At 41.4% G+C, this 20,835-nt stretch overlaps 1 protein-coding gene and 1 long non-coding RNA gene across 4 annotated transcripts; one reads left to right on the top strand and one right to left on the bottom strand.

Moving 5' to 3' along the window:
• Window positions 1-467: 467 nt before the first annotated feature.
• On the bottom strand, window positions 468-3,908 carry LOC147304366 (uncharacterized). The gene is made up of 3 exons (XR_015126801.1): window positions 3,815-3,908; window positions 2,548-2,642; window positions 468-2,431 (listed from the first exon to the last, which is right to left on the bottom strand). It is a non-coding gene; the product is annotated as an uncharacterized LOC147304366 (long non-coding RNA).
• A 615-nt stretch (window positions 3,909-4,523) lies between these two features.
• Window positions 4,524-16,981, top strand: LOC147304365 (dynein axonemal intermediate chain 2-like). 3 transcript variants are annotated; one of them, XM_086279715.1, is made up of 13 exons: window positions 4,524-4,673; window positions 4,917-5,172; window positions 6,690-6,851; window positions 10,131-10,252; window positions 12,842-12,984; window positions 13,063-13,176; window positions 13,260-13,399; window positions 13,471-13,593; window positions 15,407-15,630; window positions 15,916-16,051; window positions 16,131-16,277; window positions 16,357-16,578; window positions 16,657-16,981. In XM_086279715.1, the coding sequence occupies exons 2-13, from the start codon at window positions 4,990-4,992 to the stop codon at window positions 16,717-16,719; spliced, it is 1,779 nt and encodes a 592-aa protein (XP_086135841.1). In that variant the 5' UTR covers window positions 4,524-4,673; window positions 4,917-4,989; the 3' UTR covers window positions 16,720-16,981. The 3 variants fall into 3 exon arrangements, with proteins under 3 accessions (XP_086135841.1, XP_086135842.1, XP_086135840.1); XM_086279716.1 differs by lacking the exon at window positions 4,524-4,673 and having other exon boundaries at window positions 4,777-5,172; window positions 16,357-16,569; XM_086279714.1 differs by lacking the exon at window positions 4,524-4,673 and having other exon boundaries at window positions 4,783-5,172.
• The last annotated feature ends 3,854 nt before the right edge of the window (window positions 16,982-20,835 follow it).

Below are 20,835 nucleotides of genomic sequence, written 5' to 3'. Positions count from 1 at the left end.
CTCTGCTGGCACTGTTTTGGTGTACGGGGGCGCGCTGGGGGGCGGGGATTCCGGCCCGCATGTATTTGCATATATTATAATGCTGACCAATGACTGGAGAAAACACTGACGACGCGGCTGCGGTCACGGACAAACTCGCACGTGTCTGTTCGGGAATGGCAGATGCCGAGAGGTCCAGCGTTTACATTACCGACTATTTCAAAGTGACAGCCTGAGGTGTTCTTCAGTAAATTGGACTACCGGACAGGAGGATCTGAGGCCCCACCGCATTATTTTTGGTAAGTTAAATGTGTTTGTAAGATAATCCGTAATTTAGGTCCTTAGCTAGCTACCTAAGGACCTAGCTAGCTAAGATGAGCACTCGGCTGTCGGGGAAACATGTTTTGTAAAGTTCGTTTAGCTAACCCGTGCAGGTGAATGAATTTACCCTGACTAAAGAAATCAAGAGAAACGCACCGGGCTGCTCAGTGACTAACCACGGTTACTGTACTTTTATTATGAGTATTATACTGTAAGAGCAACGGGCTGGACTCTGCTTCTGCTCCTGTGCAGAGCTGATTATTAAATATGTGCAAACAGCAGCATGTTTTCTGTCGCTTTCCACATGTGGAAGGACATTAAAGCCAACTTTTAAATTCCCCTCATTAGTCAATAGCTACGGATTAAATAGCAAAGCCCGATACTTATGTACTGAAACCAACTACTTCCGCTTGTCAGCTTAACTTAAAATGTTACATTTTTCCCCTGATTATTTTTTTTAGCTTTTTTTTTTTTTTTAACTGAGTTTGTTACAAATATTCAGGTTAAAAAACTGTCCAAATTATTTTTAATGAATTATGTTCACAAAGTCACATGTTCAGTACTCTGTACAGCTTGCATCCTTTAGGACAAATAATTTGAAACATTAATATTTCTTGTTCAATACTGAGCTGATAACACCTCTGTATGTTGTGACCAGGATGCAGCAGCAGACTGAACCTCGACTGAAACCTGCTCCATCATCTCATCTTTGCAGATGTCCATTTATAAAGCATCAACAACTCAAAGGTAAACATGATATTAGAAAAAGTGTTAGTAAGGCCTTTAAAACAAATAAAAAAATAAACAGCTGTTGGCAGAACTGTAGGACTGAACAACTTCAGATCCCGAGTGTGTGAGGCCGGAGAAGGATCAGCTCTATTTCAGATTTGAGAGATAAACTTTATATTTCAGTTTGTGATGATTCTGTTCTGTTTGTGATTACAGGAGCTGTCCTCAGATTCAGACCTCAGCACCACCCAGTGACAGCAGACAGATCATCCTATATCTTCAATCTTTGTAGTAACTCCAAAATTAACTGAAGAAAACAGTACAAAGGTTAAAGTACCACATGTGCTGTCAGTGAAAGCTGCAGCTGTTTTATTGATAAATTTAAAGACAAAAAGTCAAAAGGATTAATCACCCCTGTAACTGTGTCACTATACATCAGCATTAACAGTACCTAAGTTTGGTGTTTCAGAAAACTGCTGATCTCAGACCTGCACAACTTCTGTTTTAAACACTGAATGTACTCAGCTACATGAAGAGCATGTGATGTTTTCTCTGACACAATTAAATAAAACCTGATTAAAAGTCAAAGGTTGTTACTTGTATTTGAACTAAAAACTTGTGATCTGGAATTCTTTCACTGTTTTTTGACAATAGTGTGTTATTTATCATAAAGTAATTCAGAGTCATTCATACCAGAGTAACCAGTGAGCACAACATATATTTAACTTTCTACAGGACTTAAAGCTATTACTATAGCTTATAGCTATTACTTAACTGCACTACTGTATAGTTCTGTGTAAATAATCATTCTGTACATATGATTTTTAATCCTACAACTGTTTATAATTTGCATAGTTCACATTTCTGTATAACTGTATATCTCAGATTTCTGTAGTTTTTCATATTTATATCCTGTTCATAGCCTGTACATAGTTTGTACTCACTACAGCCTGTACATACTTATAGTTATAGAATATTCACAACATACTTCATACCGTGTACATTATAACATACCATAATAGACCCATTTCTGTAATATACTTACATATCTATATTATTGCTAATATATATTGTAATATATCTATATCATGGCTAAAGCACTTCTGAATGGCTGCAAACTGCATTTCGTTGCCCTGTACCTGTGCATGTGCAATGACAACAAAGTTGAATTCTATTCTATTAAAAGTCCAGACCCTCTGAGGATTATCTGAGTACTTCTAACATTACACAAAGCAAAGGTCTCCATCAGTGTTCATGAAATGCTGGGTTTATCCTTCTTGTGAGGGAGCTGCTGGTGAAGATCACGAGCCCTGCTTGATCCCGGCGATGAGTTTCAGTCTTCCTGGTGTTTCTGAAATGATGCCTCTCACTGTGGGTCAACAGAACTTCTGGCACAGGACAGCTGTAATGAAAGAAATTGAAGTTTTGGAAATGCCCTATATGTGAGAAGCAGATTTTGTATTTACTTTTCTTTTGCCAATCAAGATAAAGTATAATTTTCACCATACAATTACTAACCTTGTCATCTCCTGCACTGTCTGTTTTGGGCTCTGGGCTCCTCCTTCCCAGCGCTCATGAGACTGCTTTGATGCACTGTGGTATGAGGTGCTAACCTGTTGACAGTGTTGGGAAGGTTAATTTTAAAATGTATTCCACCAAAGATTATAGAAGTAATGTATTCTGAATACTTTACAACTACATGAATGTACTATTGCTGTGTGATTTATTACTATTACTGAAGGCTACTCGCCATACCAACACCAACTAGATGTTAAAATCTTAATATAAATGAGTAACAGTAGGTGGACATTAGGTAAGGCTGCAGCGATCTCGTGTAGAAAACTATTCAGCGCGTATATAAAACAGGTCAGCGGCTCCGAACCGTAGTAAAGGGACCTCTGGCTAATACGTCCGGTTCGTGTCGGGCTCATAGCTGAAAACTAGCTTTACTTTGTTGTCTGGGTCAAGTTTGCTAGCGAGAGACAGAGAGGCGTTGAAAGGCTGCTTATTGTTTCGGAGGAAAACAAGAACACGGTGTACAGTCGAGTCTTAACAGCTTACTTGCAGCTGGGCTCGTCAGGCACTCTTTTTGGCTTTAGTGGTTATTAATATATTTACATGCTTCCAGCTCCCGTTTCTGCTCCGTGACAGCTGTACTTCTCCTTTCTCTCCCTCCCTCGCTCACAGACACATAACGGGTATGGCAGTCCATTCTCCCTGCAGCACGGACTACACTGCCCATGAGGCTACATTGTTTAGGGCGATGCCTGTAACACTCTGCTATTACCTTCATATTAAATAATTTTTGTATAATAATTTTTAGAGGCTCTTATTGCGTGTTTTGTTTGGGTTTCCACCAGCGTGGAATTACCAAAAAGTAGAGAGACCATAGCCTAACATATGAAACAGGTAAATACCGCCATGTAATCCATTTATTTCAACAAACTAACTGTATTCTCAATATCACCTATTGAACAGTAATTGTAACGGATACATTTACTCATATTTTGTATTTTAAATACGTAACGCCGGTGCATGTATTATGTTACTGCCCAACACTGCCTGTTGAGATCCTGAGATCCGCTCCTAGAACACCGGCCTCCAACTCCTGAAGAGACACGGGTGTCCCTAAATTTAGCAAATATTAGCGTCAGGCTAGCTTGCTACGACGAATAGGCTAATACCAGCATTTTACCACAACTTCACCAGATGTAGCTAAAAAAAACTAAACTAATGTCCAGCCCAGTGGGACAGCAAGAAAAGATGACAAAAAATGATTACTTACTTGCGGTTTGGAGGTTCAAGCTGAAATTGAAGCAGCCATTGAAAGACGGGAAGAGAGAAAGATGGCAGCTTGGTCAGCACTAGTGGCCTCTATAATATATGCAAATACATACATACCATCACTGACTAGCTTTACTCTGTCTGCCTGTACTTTACAAAGCCATCTAACCACGACTAACCCTGACTTTGGCAGAAGTCGCCTCTCTTTATGCAGCACCCCCGGTGATGAATAAACAAAGAGGATTGGCTTTCATGCGTTGCTTTTTAGGCTCAAATCCGTTTGATGCTTGGAGGCTCACAGTGACATGAATTAATAACGCCTCCGAAATGCATTAGACCAGGGGTGTGCAACTCGGATGATCTGATATGTCACAACAATGTGGTTGATCCTGTTGTTCCAGGATCAACCACATTGTTGTGATGTTATTCTTTGGCACGCCAAGCCATTATGAAATTCCAATGTTGCAAGGACAATATCAATTCTGCTTAGCGTTTTTTGTTTTACGGTAGTTTTTCCCGAAGTCGCAAAAGTATGACGTTGCAACATTCTGATTGGTCACTTGCAATGTTGATCAACATTTGGAACAACATTTACTATTTTGATCTGGGAACAACACCAACACGACGATATCAGATCGTGCGTCCAACTCCAGGCCTCAAGGGCCGGTTTCGTGCAGGTTTTAGACGTGTCCTGGATCCAACACAGCTGAATTACTGGCTACATTGCCTCCTCAACATGTCTTGAAGTTCTCCAGAGGCCTGTAATGAACTAATCATTTTATTCAGGTGTGTTGACCTACAGGACACTGGCCTGGAGTTGGACACCCCTGCGTTAGAACAAAAGAGGCTTTATTGAAAACGTAAGGAGCAGAAAGTACAGATATTTGCTTAAAAATATATGGAGTAAAAGTATTCAGAAAAAAACCCTCAATACTCAATTAAATTACAGATATTTTTAAAATTCTACTTAAGTACAGTAACGAATTATTTGCACTTCTGTATACTGTATATTTCCCACCCCTGTCCTTGTTGCTAGGATGCTGTCTTTTTCACAGCGTTGCTAGGAAACAACAAACTGAACCGAGTTTGTTTCCGGTTTACAGACCCAAGTTGAGGTTACTGTAACGGACGATTGGAGCTGGCTCTTCGGTGAGTTCTCGGTGTTTTAGCGGCAGTATGGAGATCGTTCATGTTTACTCGAAGCTCCGCAGCGAGTTCGGCCGTCAGTGTCTGTTTTCTGATCGGCCTGCTGAGCTGCTGCTGGATCTCCCCCCGGACCCGAGCCTGACCCTCAGCTTCATCCAGAAGAGCCCCCGGGACCAGGCGGTGCAGGCATGTTGGGAGACGTCAGAGCACCAGGTGAGCCTCATCCCAGCGACACATGACCTGCAGCCACACGCGTGCAAACCAGCTTTAGCTCATTTTTACCTACTGTCTCAAGTGTGCGTTTGATTTCCAAGCGAAGCCGTAACACTTAAAGTTTAATACATATAGTTTAATAATAAAAAGTTGATTTCAGAGGGAGCTGTGCTTTTGACTACTGGTGCTGTACAGCAGGTGAGAGCTTTGAACTCCTCCAGTACTTTATTATCCATGTTAAGTGGACTGGCATTCCTTCTACTCAGTTTGAACATTCAGAGCGCTTCCTGCTACAAGTGTCTGCCTCGCAGTCACGCATTCATGCAGCATGTTCATCTAAGCCTAAGCACTACTTTATAGCTATTCATGCACATTAAATAAAGGGCATGATCAATTCACTTACACACTCACTCTCGAGCGATGCATCGACTCAGGGTTCAGAATCTTGCCCAAGGGTACTTTGACAGGAGTAGGACTGGAGGAGTGACATAGAAAAATCACTATAATATTAGTGAAGATATGTTTTTCTTCACTTTTATCAAGTGCATTTGAGGGGGGGTTGGAGCTATTTGTTAAAATGTTGCTTAATTTTTTGTTTTGTTTTTGTTGTTTGTCTTTGTAAGACAGCCAGGACGAACTGTAGGGTTGTTTTCTATAAGCAACAAGCATGCACTGAGGTGGGCCTTTGGGTTGTTTTGGGGTTTTTTTTTTTTACCAGCGCACGAGCAGCAGCAGGAAACAAAACTTTAAAGAAGTCACTTATTACTTCATTCCAAAAAGTTTGAATAGAGGTACAAGACCACAATATGTTACCGTGATCTGCCAGAACTTCCCAGTCCCAGTTTGTTATGTGGCCCCTTGGGAGAATTAATTTCCTGCCCCATCATAGACTGTGAGCACAATGCTGATGGTTTTCTCTCATTTTCTACTGCAGTGTTTCTTTGTAGGTTGTAAAAATGGAGATGTTCTATTTTTCTGAAAACATCTCAGGCTATTGATGAGTTTTAGAAATTATTTATTAATTGTGGACACTGTCAGATTATCCTTCTTTACACAGAGAAATGTGAATAGTCTAGAGTTATCTTGTTAGTATTGGGCTATTATGGAACAGTTGGAGTGCTCCAACCACTCTTGAGAATAACTAAAATGAGTGTTACGAGTGTGAGTCTGCAGTAACTGATCACATACACACATCTTGAACTGGATTGCCAGATGGGTTGAAATTATATACACAGTAAATGGACTGGTTCTTATATATGCAATATGTCTCATTCACAGATTCATAAAAGCACCTTTTATTTTATTTTTTTTAATCTAACATCTAAAGATGTTCACATGCAATGAACACATCAGAAAGCAATTCAGGGTTAAGTATCTTGCCCAAGAGATGCAGCCTGGAGTAGCCTGGGATTGAACAACCAATCTTCTGATTAGTGACCTGCTTTACCTACTGGGCAACAGTACACCATGTGAATTACCTGTCTGTGTGAAGCTCAGGTGTTACTTGTTGTTTTCAGGTGAACACAGAGCGCTTTGAGACCACAAGCTGTGGAATAAACCACATGGAGGGGGGATGGCCCAAAGACATCAATCCTGCTGAGATGGAACAAACGATCCGTGTAAGAAAGAAGGTGGAAAAGGACGAGAGCTTCATCAACAGTGTTCTGCAGCTGGGCAGCGTAAGTTTCAAATGAATCACAGCAGTCTACCGCAGTCTTACTATTATGCACGTTGGTTGGATGGATGTTTGGGTTGATGCATGTTGGTTGGGTAAATGAATGTTAGCGGGCCAGTTGCTGGCTTTATGGATGTTTAGGTTAATGCATGTTGGTTGGCTGGATCGATATTGAATGGATGCATGTTGTTTATGGATGTTGTGTAGCCCACTGTAACAAACAGATAAAAGTAGAAACCTTTTGTTGGAATTATTACTCAAGTGGTAAATGCATTTCGATGAAAAACCTTTAAACTCTAAAGCAAAACTCAAATTAAATAATTGTATAAAATTAAGTTATTGTTGTGTTTAAAACACTTTATTGTTGTTTATTCATTTTTGTTTAACAATTTTTATATTCTAATAATGTAATAGTGCCTAATAATGTAATTTAATTTTTAATCAATGAGACTTGTTGTCCTGCCTTTAACTTTTTCCTGTTCAGTTACACAGGTTGGGCGATATGTAAAAATTTTCCAACTATCATCAGTCCAGTAACTGATGATAGGCGATATATTCGCATAGGCACAGACTTTTTGTTAGGCAGAGCAAAGAAATCATGCACGGACTGATCTGCGCTTACCAACAAACTCCTCAACATACACTCAAATCAGTTGTTGGTTGAAAAACATTTCCCACCGGATTGTTCAAATTTTCTTCTCCTTCTAAACATTGCTGGAAATTCCTATTTGGCTTATGAGCGCCACTGGTGTTTGGACTTGGATTTATATCCACCTGTAATGTGATTGTCGTTTTTGTCCAAAGGACAGATTAGTGACAGGAAAGGGGCACTTCAGGGGGCCAATCACATTTCAGCTTGGGCCAGTGCCTCTGTGGCCCTACCCCTAGAACCGTCCCTGGGTCTAGAACATATTGAATTTAATTTTTTCCTGGGCATGGACCTTCTTCCCAGTTTTCCTTAATTGGGTCCAACACTTCCTGAGACTTCCTGTCAAACAGCAACTCAAAGGGAGAAAATCCTGTGGAGCCCTGGGGCAGTCTGTACAATCTGAACAACAGATGGTCTAACCTGGGATCCCAATTGCTTTCATCCTTGTGATTAAGCTTTCAAATAAGTCTTTTTCGTAAACTAATTCGTACAGGAATTTTTTTTTTTTTTATTGTGCGAGACATGGACAAAGTGCCCTTGTATGTCTTTCGGGATGCTGTCTCAGGAGATGAGTCTGAAACAGCGCTTGCGCCACACTCTGGCAGAAATGGTCAGTGCTTTGGGATATTGCATTGCATAATCCACCAGAACTAGTACAAAGCAATACCCACATGAACTCTACTGAAATGGTTTGACGGGGTCCATGCCAATGTGCTCAAATGAAACCTTCATTAATAGTAAGGTGCAAAGATGCTCTCAGAATGGCTGGCTGGTTTACCAGCAGATATTCCGGGCAGGAAGTTTTTTTTCATATCCCATGTAACCAGTCATTGGTTTGTAATGAGTAGAGTTGGATGTCTAGAGACCACTTTTACGTGGTCTTGGTCTTGTCTTGGTCTCGGATCCCTCGGTCTTGTCTTGTCTTGGTCTCGCTGTCTCGGTCTTGCTGTCTTAGATCGACATAGTGGTCGGGAGACTTGGAGTCAACAGTATCCATGACACACAACGTAACGTTCGATAATGTGTCATGCGCAAAAGCATCAGCTCTAAGAGCTGTGCTTAGAGAGTGCTTTGCAGAGAGGGTGAGAGACGCGACAGTCAAGTGGAGCGTGCGTCTGTCCTCTCAGTAAGTGAGTGAGACAGTAGACAGCGGTGAGGAGGACTGTGCGAGTGCATCGCAAAAACACATAAATATGCCTGACACCCGTAAACGAAGCAGCATCTGGCTGCAGTTTAAAGACTTTTTTTGTCTCTGTCTCGTCTCGACTTTGTCTTGGTCTTGACTCGGTCTGTCTTGGTCTTGGTCTTGTCTTGGTCTCGATACCCTATGGTCTTGGTCTTGGTTTAGGCGGTCTTGACTACAAGTCTAGTAATGAGCCACCTGGAAAATAGAATAGAATTCAACTTTATTGTCATTGCACATGTCACAGGTACAGGGCAACGAAATGCAGTTTGCATCCATCCAGAAGTGCTTTAGCCATAATATAGATATATTACAATATATATTAGCAGTAATATAGATATGTAAGTATATTACAGAAATGGGTCTATTATGGTATGTTATAATGTACATGGTATGAAGTATGTTATGAATATTCTATAACTATAAGTATGTACAGGCTGTAGTGAGTACAAGCTATGTACAGGATATGAACAGGATATAAATATGAAAAAAACTATACAGAATATGAAATAAAAAAAACTCTACAGAAATCTGAGATATACAGTTATACAGAAATGTGAACTATGCAGGTTATAAACAGTTGTAGGATTAAAAATTATTGTATATACAGAATGATTATTTACACAGAACTATACAGTAGTGGGAAAATAATTTCCCACCAGCTTTTTGGCACCATCAACTGGGAGTGTGCTTGCTCTGTGCAAGCCTTACAATTCAGTTGGTATAATCTATCCCTGATAATCACAAAATGTTAGTGCTTTGTCAGGATGCACCATTAATTTTTATCACTTGGTCAAAATCTGAGCGTAGAGTATCGTCATGGGACTTCTCTGGTGAAAATTCTTCTATGGAGCAAATTACAGGAACCGGCAAAATCAGTAAAGGCCCAGTTGTTTCCTCCTTCCAATGGTCAGTGTTGGATGACCTCATGTCACCACTGAGCGCAGCACAGACATCATGCACCAATCTGTTCCCAAAATCAAGGTGTGCCTTACGCAGAAGCCTTTCGCAGCCTTTAGTGTATATATTTTGCCCCTTTGTTTAATTTCCACTGGTCTTTGGCCAGTGTTATAGAAAGTTTGAGGCCCACGTACCGATATCAGTGGACCCACTCCGCTGTTCCTGCCGGGAGCCCCTTCACAAATTGTTGCAGTACAAGGAGGTTCGCAGCTCTCGTCTCCTGGCCCCAGCTTGCTACTGAAGTAGGTGGGGCATGATTAGAAAATGACTACCAGCCATGCTGGCCAGTCTTCCCCAGAACTGTCCCTTGAACCCACAGCCTCACCCCTGGATTTTGCCTTGCACAGCAGAAGAGTACATAACAGACTGTGACATTTGGGATTTGATTAGTTGAATGTCTGTGTATGATGATAGTGACAAACCAATAAACCGATCAGTGAGTGTTTCTGGCTCATTCTATGATCTCATTCTAATGGTATGATGTTGTCCAGGTCATGGAGCACTGCATCAGACAGAACAATGCTGTGGACATCTATCAGGAGTGTTTCGAGGATGAGGAGGTGGTGGAGGAAATTCAGGAGCCACCATCAGCCAAGACCGTCAATATCTTCAGGTATGGCTGACACAAGGGTTACATTTTCACTCTAGTGACTGATTCCAATAAGAGAAGTAATAAAAATGAATGACAGTCATATTTTTTTATGAAAATCATAAAATTATAATATTTCATAACTCAGTAACAATCAATAATCACATGCCCAAAACTCGTGAAAATATGGTGATGGAATAGGCTGGTGTATAGGATGTTTGAAATAGAAATTAAAATGATGGAATAATAATTCATAATGGTGGGCCACCTGTTCAGGTAGGTGTGTGTGTGTGTGTGTGTGTGTGTGTGTGTGTGTGTGTGTGTGTGTGTGTGTGTGTGTGTGTGTGTGTGTGTGTGTGTGTGTGTGTGTGTGTGTGTGTGTGTGTGTGTGTGTGTCCTTATTTTCAACGTCATGCTGCTCTGTTGTATGTTAATTGCCCCTTGGGGATAAATAAAGTCTCACTGATTCTGATTTATTTGTGTTTGTTTAATTCAAAAAAGGAAAATCATAATCAAAGTCATTGGTAAAGGGTTGGGCCACCTCTATTTTAAATGGCTTTATTGGTGGAGCAGGGAAGAGCCCCAGCTCGGGGTTGGCACCGTGAGTCAGAGAGAATTTAATCTTTGCCCACACTGGCTGATGTGTGAAGACACACCTGACTCTCTTGGGGGGTCCTTGATCCGATACAATCACCTCGTGTTGTGGTGGAGCGTGTGTAAGTCTGACTTTGATTCTGATTTTCCAAACACAAATAAAACAATGCTTTCAGCGGTGCATGCAGCCTCCAGCTCCCCCCTTCCTCAGAGCTCTCTATTGTTCCAAAAATGCCCTTTTTATTGTGATATAACACACACACACACACACACACACACAGCCCCCCAATAAACTGTTGTCTAAATAGGTGGCCCTGTTTTGTCAAAAGCTAAACCTTTTTGTTTAAAATGACAACAGCCCACCATTATGAAATATTATTCCGTAACTTTAATTTCTATCTCAAACATCCTATTCATCAGCCTTTTCCATCGCCATATTTTCATGATCAGATTTTTGGGCATATCATAATTGATTATTCCTGAGTGATCAGATGTCATAATTATGATTTTCATAAAAATTATGACTGTCATTAACTTTGCTACTTCTCTTATTATGTCCTCAGTTATAAATCACTGGGTTGACATAAGGTACATAATATCCCTCCTGATGTGCCATCTTGCAGTGTCCGGGGTATCTGGGGAAGTAGCTGAAAACTAAATGAATCTTAACTAAAAGAGAAAAAAGACAAAACCTAGAAGATAATTGCTAAACAAATGTCAAAAATGTGAAAGGAAATACACTCCTCTCCACAGAGCATGAGTAAATCATCAAAACATATACAGCCACCACACTGCAAAGGGACGCTAACACTGGAGCTTTCGTAAACACAAAGTTTCATTTCATCTATATGCTGATGATTGCCAGCTTTATTTTCCTTTCAGTCATTCTGATAGCTCCTCAATTAGACTCCTGCTTGATTGCCTTCGTGATGTTAAGTTATGGATGGCTCAAAACTTTTTAAATTTTAATGAACGTAAAACGAAAGCAATTCTGTTTGGCCCGAATCGTTCCTCTGATATCCCTGATGTTGACCTTGCTGCTCTGACCCCTCACCTGAAAAGCTCAATTACCAATCTTGGGTTAAAAATCGACTCTTCACTTACCTTTGATGGTCACGTGAATGGGGTGGTAAAATCATCATTCTATCAACTCAGGCGTCTGTCGAAGGTTAAACCTTTTCTTTCAAGGCGTGACTTGGAGACTGTTATCCATGCTTTTATAACCTCACACTTGGATTATTGCAACTCCCTTTTAATAGGGGCTGGACTGGGCACTCTGACACATCTGCAACTAGTACAGAATGCTGCGGCACGGTTTTTATCTGGTAAAAGGAAATTTGAGCACATTACTCTGGTTCTGGCCTCCCTGCACTGGCTTCCAATTGAATTTAGGATTCATTTTAAAGTTCTTTTATTGGTTTTTAAATCTTTAAATGGTCTGGCACCTGCATATATGTCTGATTTGCTGAAGCCCTATGTCCCCACTTGTTCGCTCCGGTCAGCTGAGCAGCTGTTGCTCTCAGTCCCCAAATCACGGCTGAAACTGTGAGGAGACCGAGCGTTCTCTGTCGTGGCTGCTAAGCTTTGGAATAATCTTCCTCTTCACATTAGACAATCGACATCAGTGCTGGTTTTTAAATCCAGATTGAAAATGCATTTTTATTCACTGGCTTTTGACTCAGTGGTTGACTGACTTGTATTTACTTATATTTTATTGTTTTCGCTATGTTTATTATTTTATCGTATTTATTATTCTTATGGTATCTATTATGTTTCTATTGTTCAGCCTTGGGTGTTTTTAAAGTGCTATATAAATAAACGATGATGATGATGAGCTCTGCTGTCTCAGCCTAAATGCAGAGGACAGACAACTGCACACAAAGCAGGAGAGAGATCAAAAACATGCACTGGGTCAAAATCACAGCATGTCATGCTAGGCCTATAACCCACACACATCTTGTCTGATCCTTGGCCAATCAGCAGTCCGGTTGGTAATTGTTGTACTTTCTGTGTCCTCAGAGATCCTAATGAGATCAAACGTACTGTCACCAGCCTGTCCTGGCAACCTGATGGGGGCAGGAAGCTGGCGGTCGCCTACTCATGCCTTGAGTTCCAGAAATCATCCAAAGACATAAGCCTAGACTCCTACATCTGGGACATTGGTGGGTCAGAGAGGCCACAGATTGACTTAACACCACATCAGGATCAATATGTTCACTGCACAATGTTTTCTGTTTCAGAAAACCCGAACAGACCAGAGATGATGCTGAAGCCAACGTCTCCACTTGTCTGTCTGGACTACAACCCCAAAGACTCCCACACTCTGGTGGGGGGAAGCTATAACGGACAGATTGGTGGGTTCAGGTCTACACATAGTCAGAGAGGTGAGCTTCTCTCTGTTACCAGGTTTATTTACCTACACGTGTGTTTTGTTTAGCATTCTGGGATACCCGGAAAGGGAATCAGCCAGTGGAGTTTTCTTCTTTGGAGCACAGCCACAGAGACCCAGTGTACAAGATCATATGGCTGCAGTCCAAGACTGGAACCGATGCCTTCTCTGCCTCCACCGATGGACAGGTAGACTGATAGATGGTTTGGCAAACCCTTTGAAACCCTTTAAAATAACCCTTTATCTGTCTGTCTGTCAGGTTTTGTGGTGGGATGTCCGCAAGCTAGCTGAGCCCACAGAGTGTCTAGTCCTGGACCCAAGCCGGGAGGGGAACCTGGACCAAGCTTTAGGGGCTACATCTCTGGAGTTTGAGCCCACCATGGTGAGAGCTGTTTCCGTTTTAAGTATTTAACAGTTCTCTACTAATGTGGCTAAACTTCATCATTCTTACTGAATGCATTTGGTTCTGTTTGGTAAGCTCCAACAGTGGACTTGTGAGTATCCCCACTGCTGCCTGCTGCCTTTCACACTGGATATCTTCATTCTGGTAGTTTGGTTTCAGTGATGGAGCTATGTGTAGGGTGATCCTAGTTACATCCAGTCCAGATCACTCCACTTCCTGCACCATGATAACATTTAAAATGATGTGAGGAATCCTATTATCATTTAAACAAAGTGGAAGATCTGTTCGCTGATTATAGAAAATGTTCTGATACATAGATAGTTGCATCCATTCAGGGTTGGACAGTGAGATGTGTTCACTCTGTAGATAGTTACCAATTCAAAGTTGAACTTCGAAGCAGACTAAAGTCATGAGTAAAAACAGCTGAAGCCAGAATGGCTGTACAGCAGACAGTTTACAGCAGTGAGGTGGATCAAGTTTACCTGAACACTCACTCCTTTTGTATAGTCAGTTTCACTTTCTTATTCTGGACAAAATCCCAGAGTACAGAAGAACAGGCAGTAGAAACAGCTTGGGTTCAGCAGCATCACTCTGTAGAACAAACCACAACTTTGATAGCCTACATGATGCTGTGTGGAGCTTCAGTGTGGTGTGTTATGTTCATCTGCTGTCTGTGTTTGTTTGGAAACTATACATGTGAGGATTGGTACCTAATCTACTACAGACCAAATCTACAGGTCTGCAGTAGATGGGTTTCTTTCAGGATTTTCTTTGTTCAGTCATGAACTGCCAATATAGATAAACTTGCAATTCAGTTTCAATTATATAGAGCCGAATCACAACAACTGTTGCCTTAAGGCGCTTTCCTTGAAGATTGTGGGCCAACGTGGTTTAATTTTTCTTCAACTCAGACTCAGAGATATTCCAAATCATTCTTTTTAATTGCTCAGTTAAGAAATCTTTAGTAGAATCTGCTACTGTAGGAAAATGTTTTGTAGCACTGTGCTGTCATACTTTTATTAGCTCAGTTCAATTCAGCTTTATTTCTATGGAGCTAATTCACAACATTTGATTTTAACCAACCTGCTGTATAGTGTTGGATACATTATGGCACAGAGACACTCCAGGAAATCTACGTGGCATTTCTGCTGCAGGAAACATGGTGGTGGAAGTATAACTCCCGATACTAAAACCTCTTTAAATAATTACTTTGAGAAAGTAGATGATAAGCTCCTGAAAGAGGAACTGTGATGGACAGCTCAGCGTCAGATAGGCTGGTTTGAACATGTGCAGAGGAGGGAGAGTGAAAAATCTGGACAAAGGATGAAGAAGATGGAGCTGCCAGGCAGGAGGAAAATAGAAAGACCTCAGAGGAGGTTCATGGATGTAGTGATTGAGAACATGCACAGGGTTGGTGTGACAGACAAGGACACTGGGATAGGAGGAGATGGAGGCAGGTGACCTGCCGTGGAGACCCCTAAAGGGTGCAGCTGGAAGAAGAATAGTAGGCAAACTTTTCAGAATTTTTAAAACCATATTTGCCTGGTGACTTCAAACATGCAGGATTTATGTCCTGGTGACCATTTAAATAAAAGTTCATTTCAATAATGCCCAAATAGTTGCCCAGAGCAATAAAGAGTTGTCTGTGGAGTTGCGAGAGCTGCTTCTTTAAGACAGTGTATAGCATGAGGCTCATTGTTGTCTCACAATGTTTTGTCCTAAAGTGAGCCTCCCAGGATCATGACTTCACCAGCTTTAGGTGTTTCAGTCTCTGTCATTGATGTCTCTGCAGCCAACTAAGTTCATGGTGGGGACGGAGCAGGGCCTGGTCATCTCCTGTAACAGGAAGGCGAAGACCCCAGCTGAGAAGATTGTCTGTACATACGACAGCCACCACGGACCCATCTACGCCCTGCAGAGAAACCCTTTCTTCCCCAAAAACTTCCTCACTGTCGGGGACTGGACTGCTCGCATTTGGTCTGAGGACATCAAAGAGTCATCCATCATGTGTACCAAGTAGGAATCAGTGATTGCAAACCTCTGATAATAATTCAAAACAAACTTCCCCAAAAGTTGATTCTGTTCATCTGGACGTAGAGTTTTCAGTGGGAGAAATGTTTCGTCACTTGGCTGTCACAATGATGCCATAAAGTTTCACAAAATAATATGCAACAAAGCATTAATGCAACATTGATGCATTGTTGCTCTTTGATCTTTTCTTATGACCTCCAGGTCTTCCTTCCAGATGGTCATCCTGCTCAGACTCAGCTATATCTTTCTCTTTGTCTCTTTGATACACAGGTATCAGATGTCGTACCTGACAGATGCCTGCTGGAGTCCAGTCAGACCCTCTGTCTTCTTCACAGTGAAGATGGATGGCGTGCTGGATGTGTGGGACATCCTGTTCAAACAGAGCGACCCCACGCTGAGTCTGAAGGTGCTCCGACGTGTCCTACAGCTGGCTGATGTTGCCGTTTCTTGCTGTTTCTGATGTTAATGTGTGTTTTGGGCTCCAGGTGTGTGACAACTCTCTGTACAGCCTCAGTGTTCAGGACAACGGGCGCTTGGTGGCCTGTGGCTCTCAGCTGGGTGAGGCTACGCTGCTGGAGATCTGCTCTGGGCTGTCGAACCTGCAGAAGAATGAAAAGAGTCTGCTGGCTGCTGTAAGGAGACACAATGACAAACTGAGCTGAGGTCTTCTGACTGCATGATGAGCAGCTGTGTTTCTCAACACTTCTGCAGATGTTTGAGCGGGAGTCTAAACGCGAGAAGATCCTGGAGGCACGGCAGAGGGAGGTGCGTCTAAAGGAGAGGAGTCGCTCGGAGCAGAGCAGAGAAGAGGAGGCGGGCCGTGAGGAGGGAGAGGAGGACCCCAAGCAACTGATTGTCAGAGCTGAAAGTGATTTCTACAGCCTGGTGGAGGCAGAGGTGAAGAGGAGGGAGAAGAAGGACGAGGTGATGAAGGTTAGGAGGAAGAAGAAGAGTTTTTCATTTGGTTCCTTTAACTCTGTTCTGACTGCTTTTTGGTCATTTATTTTCCAGGAAAAAGATATATGTGAAGAGAAAGATGTGAAAGATGAAGAACAAAAAGGAACATCAGAATGAAGGAAAACGGGAGACCACTAGGGGGACGTAAGGAAGATGGCAGCATAAGCTTGCAGCTCCCGGTCAAAAGTCGAAAGAGAACCAGAATTCGAATATTTCCACCGCTAAACCGTGTAATAAATGCCATGGAAGGTGGAAGAAGGTCAAAAAGACAAAGAATGAAGGAAAACACGTTTCTTTTTTAAAGTTAGCAGCTGTTTTCAAGCAGATTCTGTCACCGTTTTACATTTAGTTCAGTAAATGGTGATCTGTTTAATGAGCACTTTGTGTGTGTTGGACTGTTTTATACCAGTATTGATAATATTTTGTCTGTCTTCTGTGTTAATGGGTTGTCTAAATTTCCATGAAATGAAGTCTCAGATTTTAAATAATTAACTTAGTGGTGCTGTTGAAGCTTATCAGAGTGAGAACAGTCCACATGTAGTCATGAAAACCATCTCATACCCAGTGCTGTGGACACCCTGAGACTTGGATATGTCTCAGCTTTGGCAGGTGGAGAATCAACTTGTTATGTTTACAAGTTCTGATCCTATACGCAACTTCCTGCAGATCATTATCACATTCAGTCTTTTTATATCTGACTGCACTTCGTTTCTTTTTTTTTTTTCAACTTTTATTTAACTCTCCCCCCCCCCCAACAAATACAAGACTGGTTCACATCCAAAATAATAACACTACACAGCACTAGAATATTACAACATTATGTCCATAATTGTTGTCCACTAGGATCCAGTTTACAGGTTACTCCCAGTGCTTCCAGTGGTTTCTTCCATTTGTCCACAAAAATTCGGGAGCTCCCATCAATATAGTGTCCCAGCCTGATCAGAGTCATAACTTCAATGATGAGCGACCTCCATAGAGAAATGGAGGGAGGCTCAGCCCCCACCCATCTCAACATAATGCTTTTCCTGGCCAACATTGACAGTGACTGAATTACATGCTCATGTTGTACCAGTGAGACAGGAATATATCCCAATATACACATTAATGGGTTTTCTGTCACCTGATGACCAATGGCTGTACTAATATTGGCGCAGACCTCTTTCCAAAATAACTGGATAATAGCACATTCCCACGTCCACATAGCATTATATATCAGTGGGTTATGCTTTATTACGTGAGGTAAGTCATTTAGACGTTTCCCTAAAAAGTTAACAAGTGAGGATGGTTTACATAATACTTCCTCAATATTTAGCCATGGCAGATCAGAATGTTCATGTATCCAGGAAGAAAGAATCCTCGCTTGTATTGAGAGGACATAAGCACTTCGTTTCTTATTCCAGAATTTACTTTGGGTTCCTATATAAACCAGCTGCTGGATGGGCAGTTTCTTTGTAAAAGCCACATTAATTTAAACACAAGCTGCAGTTTCATAAAGGATCTTAGCTGCTGAGAACACTAAAGGGTTATCAACAATGAATGAATATCAAGGATCAGATTAAGCTGAATACTTTAACCAGATCAAATCTTCACAAGAATTTCTGTAACCTGTAAATGAGAGTTTAAAAGCTGCAGAACGTGTTGAATGATGTTTATGATATTTTGACGTCCACTTTTTGTTACCCCTGGGCTGTAAAAGGCTGATGGGGTATTTTCATCATCCTGCAGGGCAGCCGGCTGGCCGGCAAGGTCACCATGTTTGTAAATATGATAACCTGAGACTGAAGTGGTTTCCATCCCTCCACCCATCCATCCATCAGTTGTCTTCTGCTTTTCCTGGACCAGCTATCACAGGGCAAGGAAGGGTTAACCCTGGGTAGATCGCCAATCTGACACAGAACCAAGTGGCGTAGGAGCTTCAAATTGATACCGTAGGTGTATGGTATCAAATGGCATGGTCTGGTGTCCTCTTGGACAAGTTCAAATCTCAATGACCACGACCTCAAGGTCAAGTTTTCTGACAGTCTTGTGACTGTGATAACTTGGGAACGAGGTGACATGTGCTCTGATAAATAATAGGGCAGTAAGCCAGAAATGGATTTATAGATAAAGTGATACCAATGAACCATCATTCGTAAGGCCAGTGAGGACCAGCCAGAGAATATAAAGTACAGTGGTGATTAGAGCCAGTTATAAATCTTAATGCCCCTTGATAGACAGACTCCAACAGATGAAGAGACTGAGCAGAGGCATTCATTTAATTATGTCACCGTAATCCAGGAGAGGCAAAAAAACAAAACAGTGGCAGCAACGGTAAAAGAGAAACATGATCTGTTTCTGAAAAAGAGCACGAACTTCGGCCTCAGTTTCTTTAATATATGGTCAATGTGTGACTTAAAGAAAAGATTGGAATCAAAAGTCAAAAGCTTTTTATAGATCAATAAAAAGAGCTGGCTTCATAGACGTCATTGAAAAGTTTTAGGGAAGCAGTTACAGTACTGTGGAGGAGATAAAATACTATTTTCATCCAGATAACTTTTAAGTTAATTATTTACCAGCCTGTCAAGAACCTTAGCTAAGATAGGGAGTTTGAAATTTTACCTGTAATTATTAACTATGTTCTGATACAAAACAGCTGAAGCCAGAATGGCTGTACAGCAGACAGTTTACAGCAGTGAGGTGGATCAAGTTTACCTGAACACTCACTCCTTTTGTATAGTCAGTTTCACTTTCTTATTCTGGACAAAATCCCAGAGTACCGGGAGGAGCCCCCCGAGTAGACCTGGGACACGCTGGAGAAATGAAACCTATTGGCTGGCGTAGGAACAACTCAACATTTCCGTAGATAAGTTGGAGGAGGCAGTGACAAAGAGGTCACGTCCTTCCTGCTGCTGCCCCTGTGACCCGAATTCAGATAAGCAGAAGAAAATAGCCCGATGTTTTATTGTTTTGTTATTTTAAATTTGAACTTTTATTGACCTTGTTGTCATGAATTTTACAAACAGCATGCATCATTCACAATGCATGGCACAATAATGGATTGCATTTATACAGCGCTTTTCTAGGCACCCAAAGCGCTTTACAATTCCACCACTCATTCACTCTCACATTCACACACTGGTGGAGGCAGCTACAGTTGTAGCCACAGCTGCCCTGGGGCAGACTGACAGAAGCGAGGCTGCCATATCGCACCATCGGCCCCTCTGGCCAACACCAGGAGGCGGTAGGTGAAGTGTCTTGCTCATCTGTAATGAGCATCCCAACTCCCTGAACCACGGTCGCCCTAGCACCACACCTTTCAGCCACAGTTTATTCGTTTTTCGGTTATTAATTTGGCTTATTTTAATAATATGCCCACATCTTGTGTAGTAACATGTTTTCGTATTATATTGGTTTATTTTCAGTATATTTCTTTGTTGTTGACTATTTGGAATATAACCTGTAATGTTGACAATGGATCATGTGAGGTACTGCACAGCATCATGATTCATTATTGAAGAATGTGATAAATAAATGCTTTGGTTTAGCGTTTTTGAGATTAAACAGTTCTCAGATTTAATTTATCTGAGTGTTTCTTAATTTTAGACTAGTCAGCTAGCATGTTTCCTGTTTATTTTTTATTTCTTTATTTTTAAACTAAAATTCTAATAAGCACGGTTATATAAGATAAAATCGACACACCTATGCATTTCCATGAAGTGGAGTTAACAACCTTTTCCTGTGAGGTCTTTAATCTGTCAGACCTATGATGAACTCACAGAAATGGACAACTCTCCAAATGGAGGATCTGGAACATGGAGAGTGGAATACGGAAACAAAAAAATGTACCATGTCGACCAATTTAAAAAAAAAAAGTCAACACGTGGGATTTGGTTGTTTAGGAAGAGGGGAGAGTTTTGGGAGTGACGGTAACGGCAGCGAGACTGAGAGAGCGAGCGAGCGAGTTTTTAGATGTGGGAGATTTGTGACGTTTAGTGTGGAGTGTATACTTAGTGTGTTGTGTTGTCTTGTGTAGTTGTTCTGTTGTGTAGTCGTTGTTTTGTTTTGTGTGTCAGTGAGGGCACTAATGAATGTCACAGAGGCACATTTGCAACGTAAACACTGTCACTAAGTAGAAAACCAGCGGAATGATACACCTCCTGTTGTCAGGCCTGCAGGTTTATCCCTGTGCTGTTCTCCTCTTTTTTTTTTTTTCTTTTTTTTTTTTACACTGGCACACAACATTTGTGGGGCATC

The sequence above is a fragment of the Aulonocara sp. 'chitande type north' Nkhata Bay genome, linkage group LG22, assembly GCF_057382095.1.
Source record: "Aulonocara sp. 'chitande type north' Nkhata Bay isolate Kocher_YH1m ecotype deep benthic linkage group LG22, A_spYH_male_GT1.1, whole genome shotgun sequence".
Lineage (NCBI taxonomy): Eukaryota > Metazoa > Chordata > Actinopteri > Cichliformes > Cichlidae > Aulonocara > Aulonocara sp. 'chitande type north' Nkhata Bay.
This window is presented reverse-complemented; position numbering and strand designations above follow the sequence as displayed.

Excerpts from the sequence above, each read along its gene's own strand:
- LOC147304365 (XM_086279715.1), top strand. The coding sequence starts at position 4,990 with ATGGAGATCGTTCATGTTTACTCGAAGCTCCGCAGCGAGTTCGGCCGT. Across the intron at positions 16,052-16,130 it reads ACCCCACGCTGAGTCTGAAG|GTGTGTGACAACTCTCTGTA; the intron begins GTGCTCCGACGT and ends TTTGGGCTCCAG. Across the intron at positions 16,579-16,656 it reads AGAAGGACGAGGTGATGAAG|GAAAAAGATATATGTGAAGA; the intron begins GTTAGGAGGAAG and ends TTTATTTTCCAG.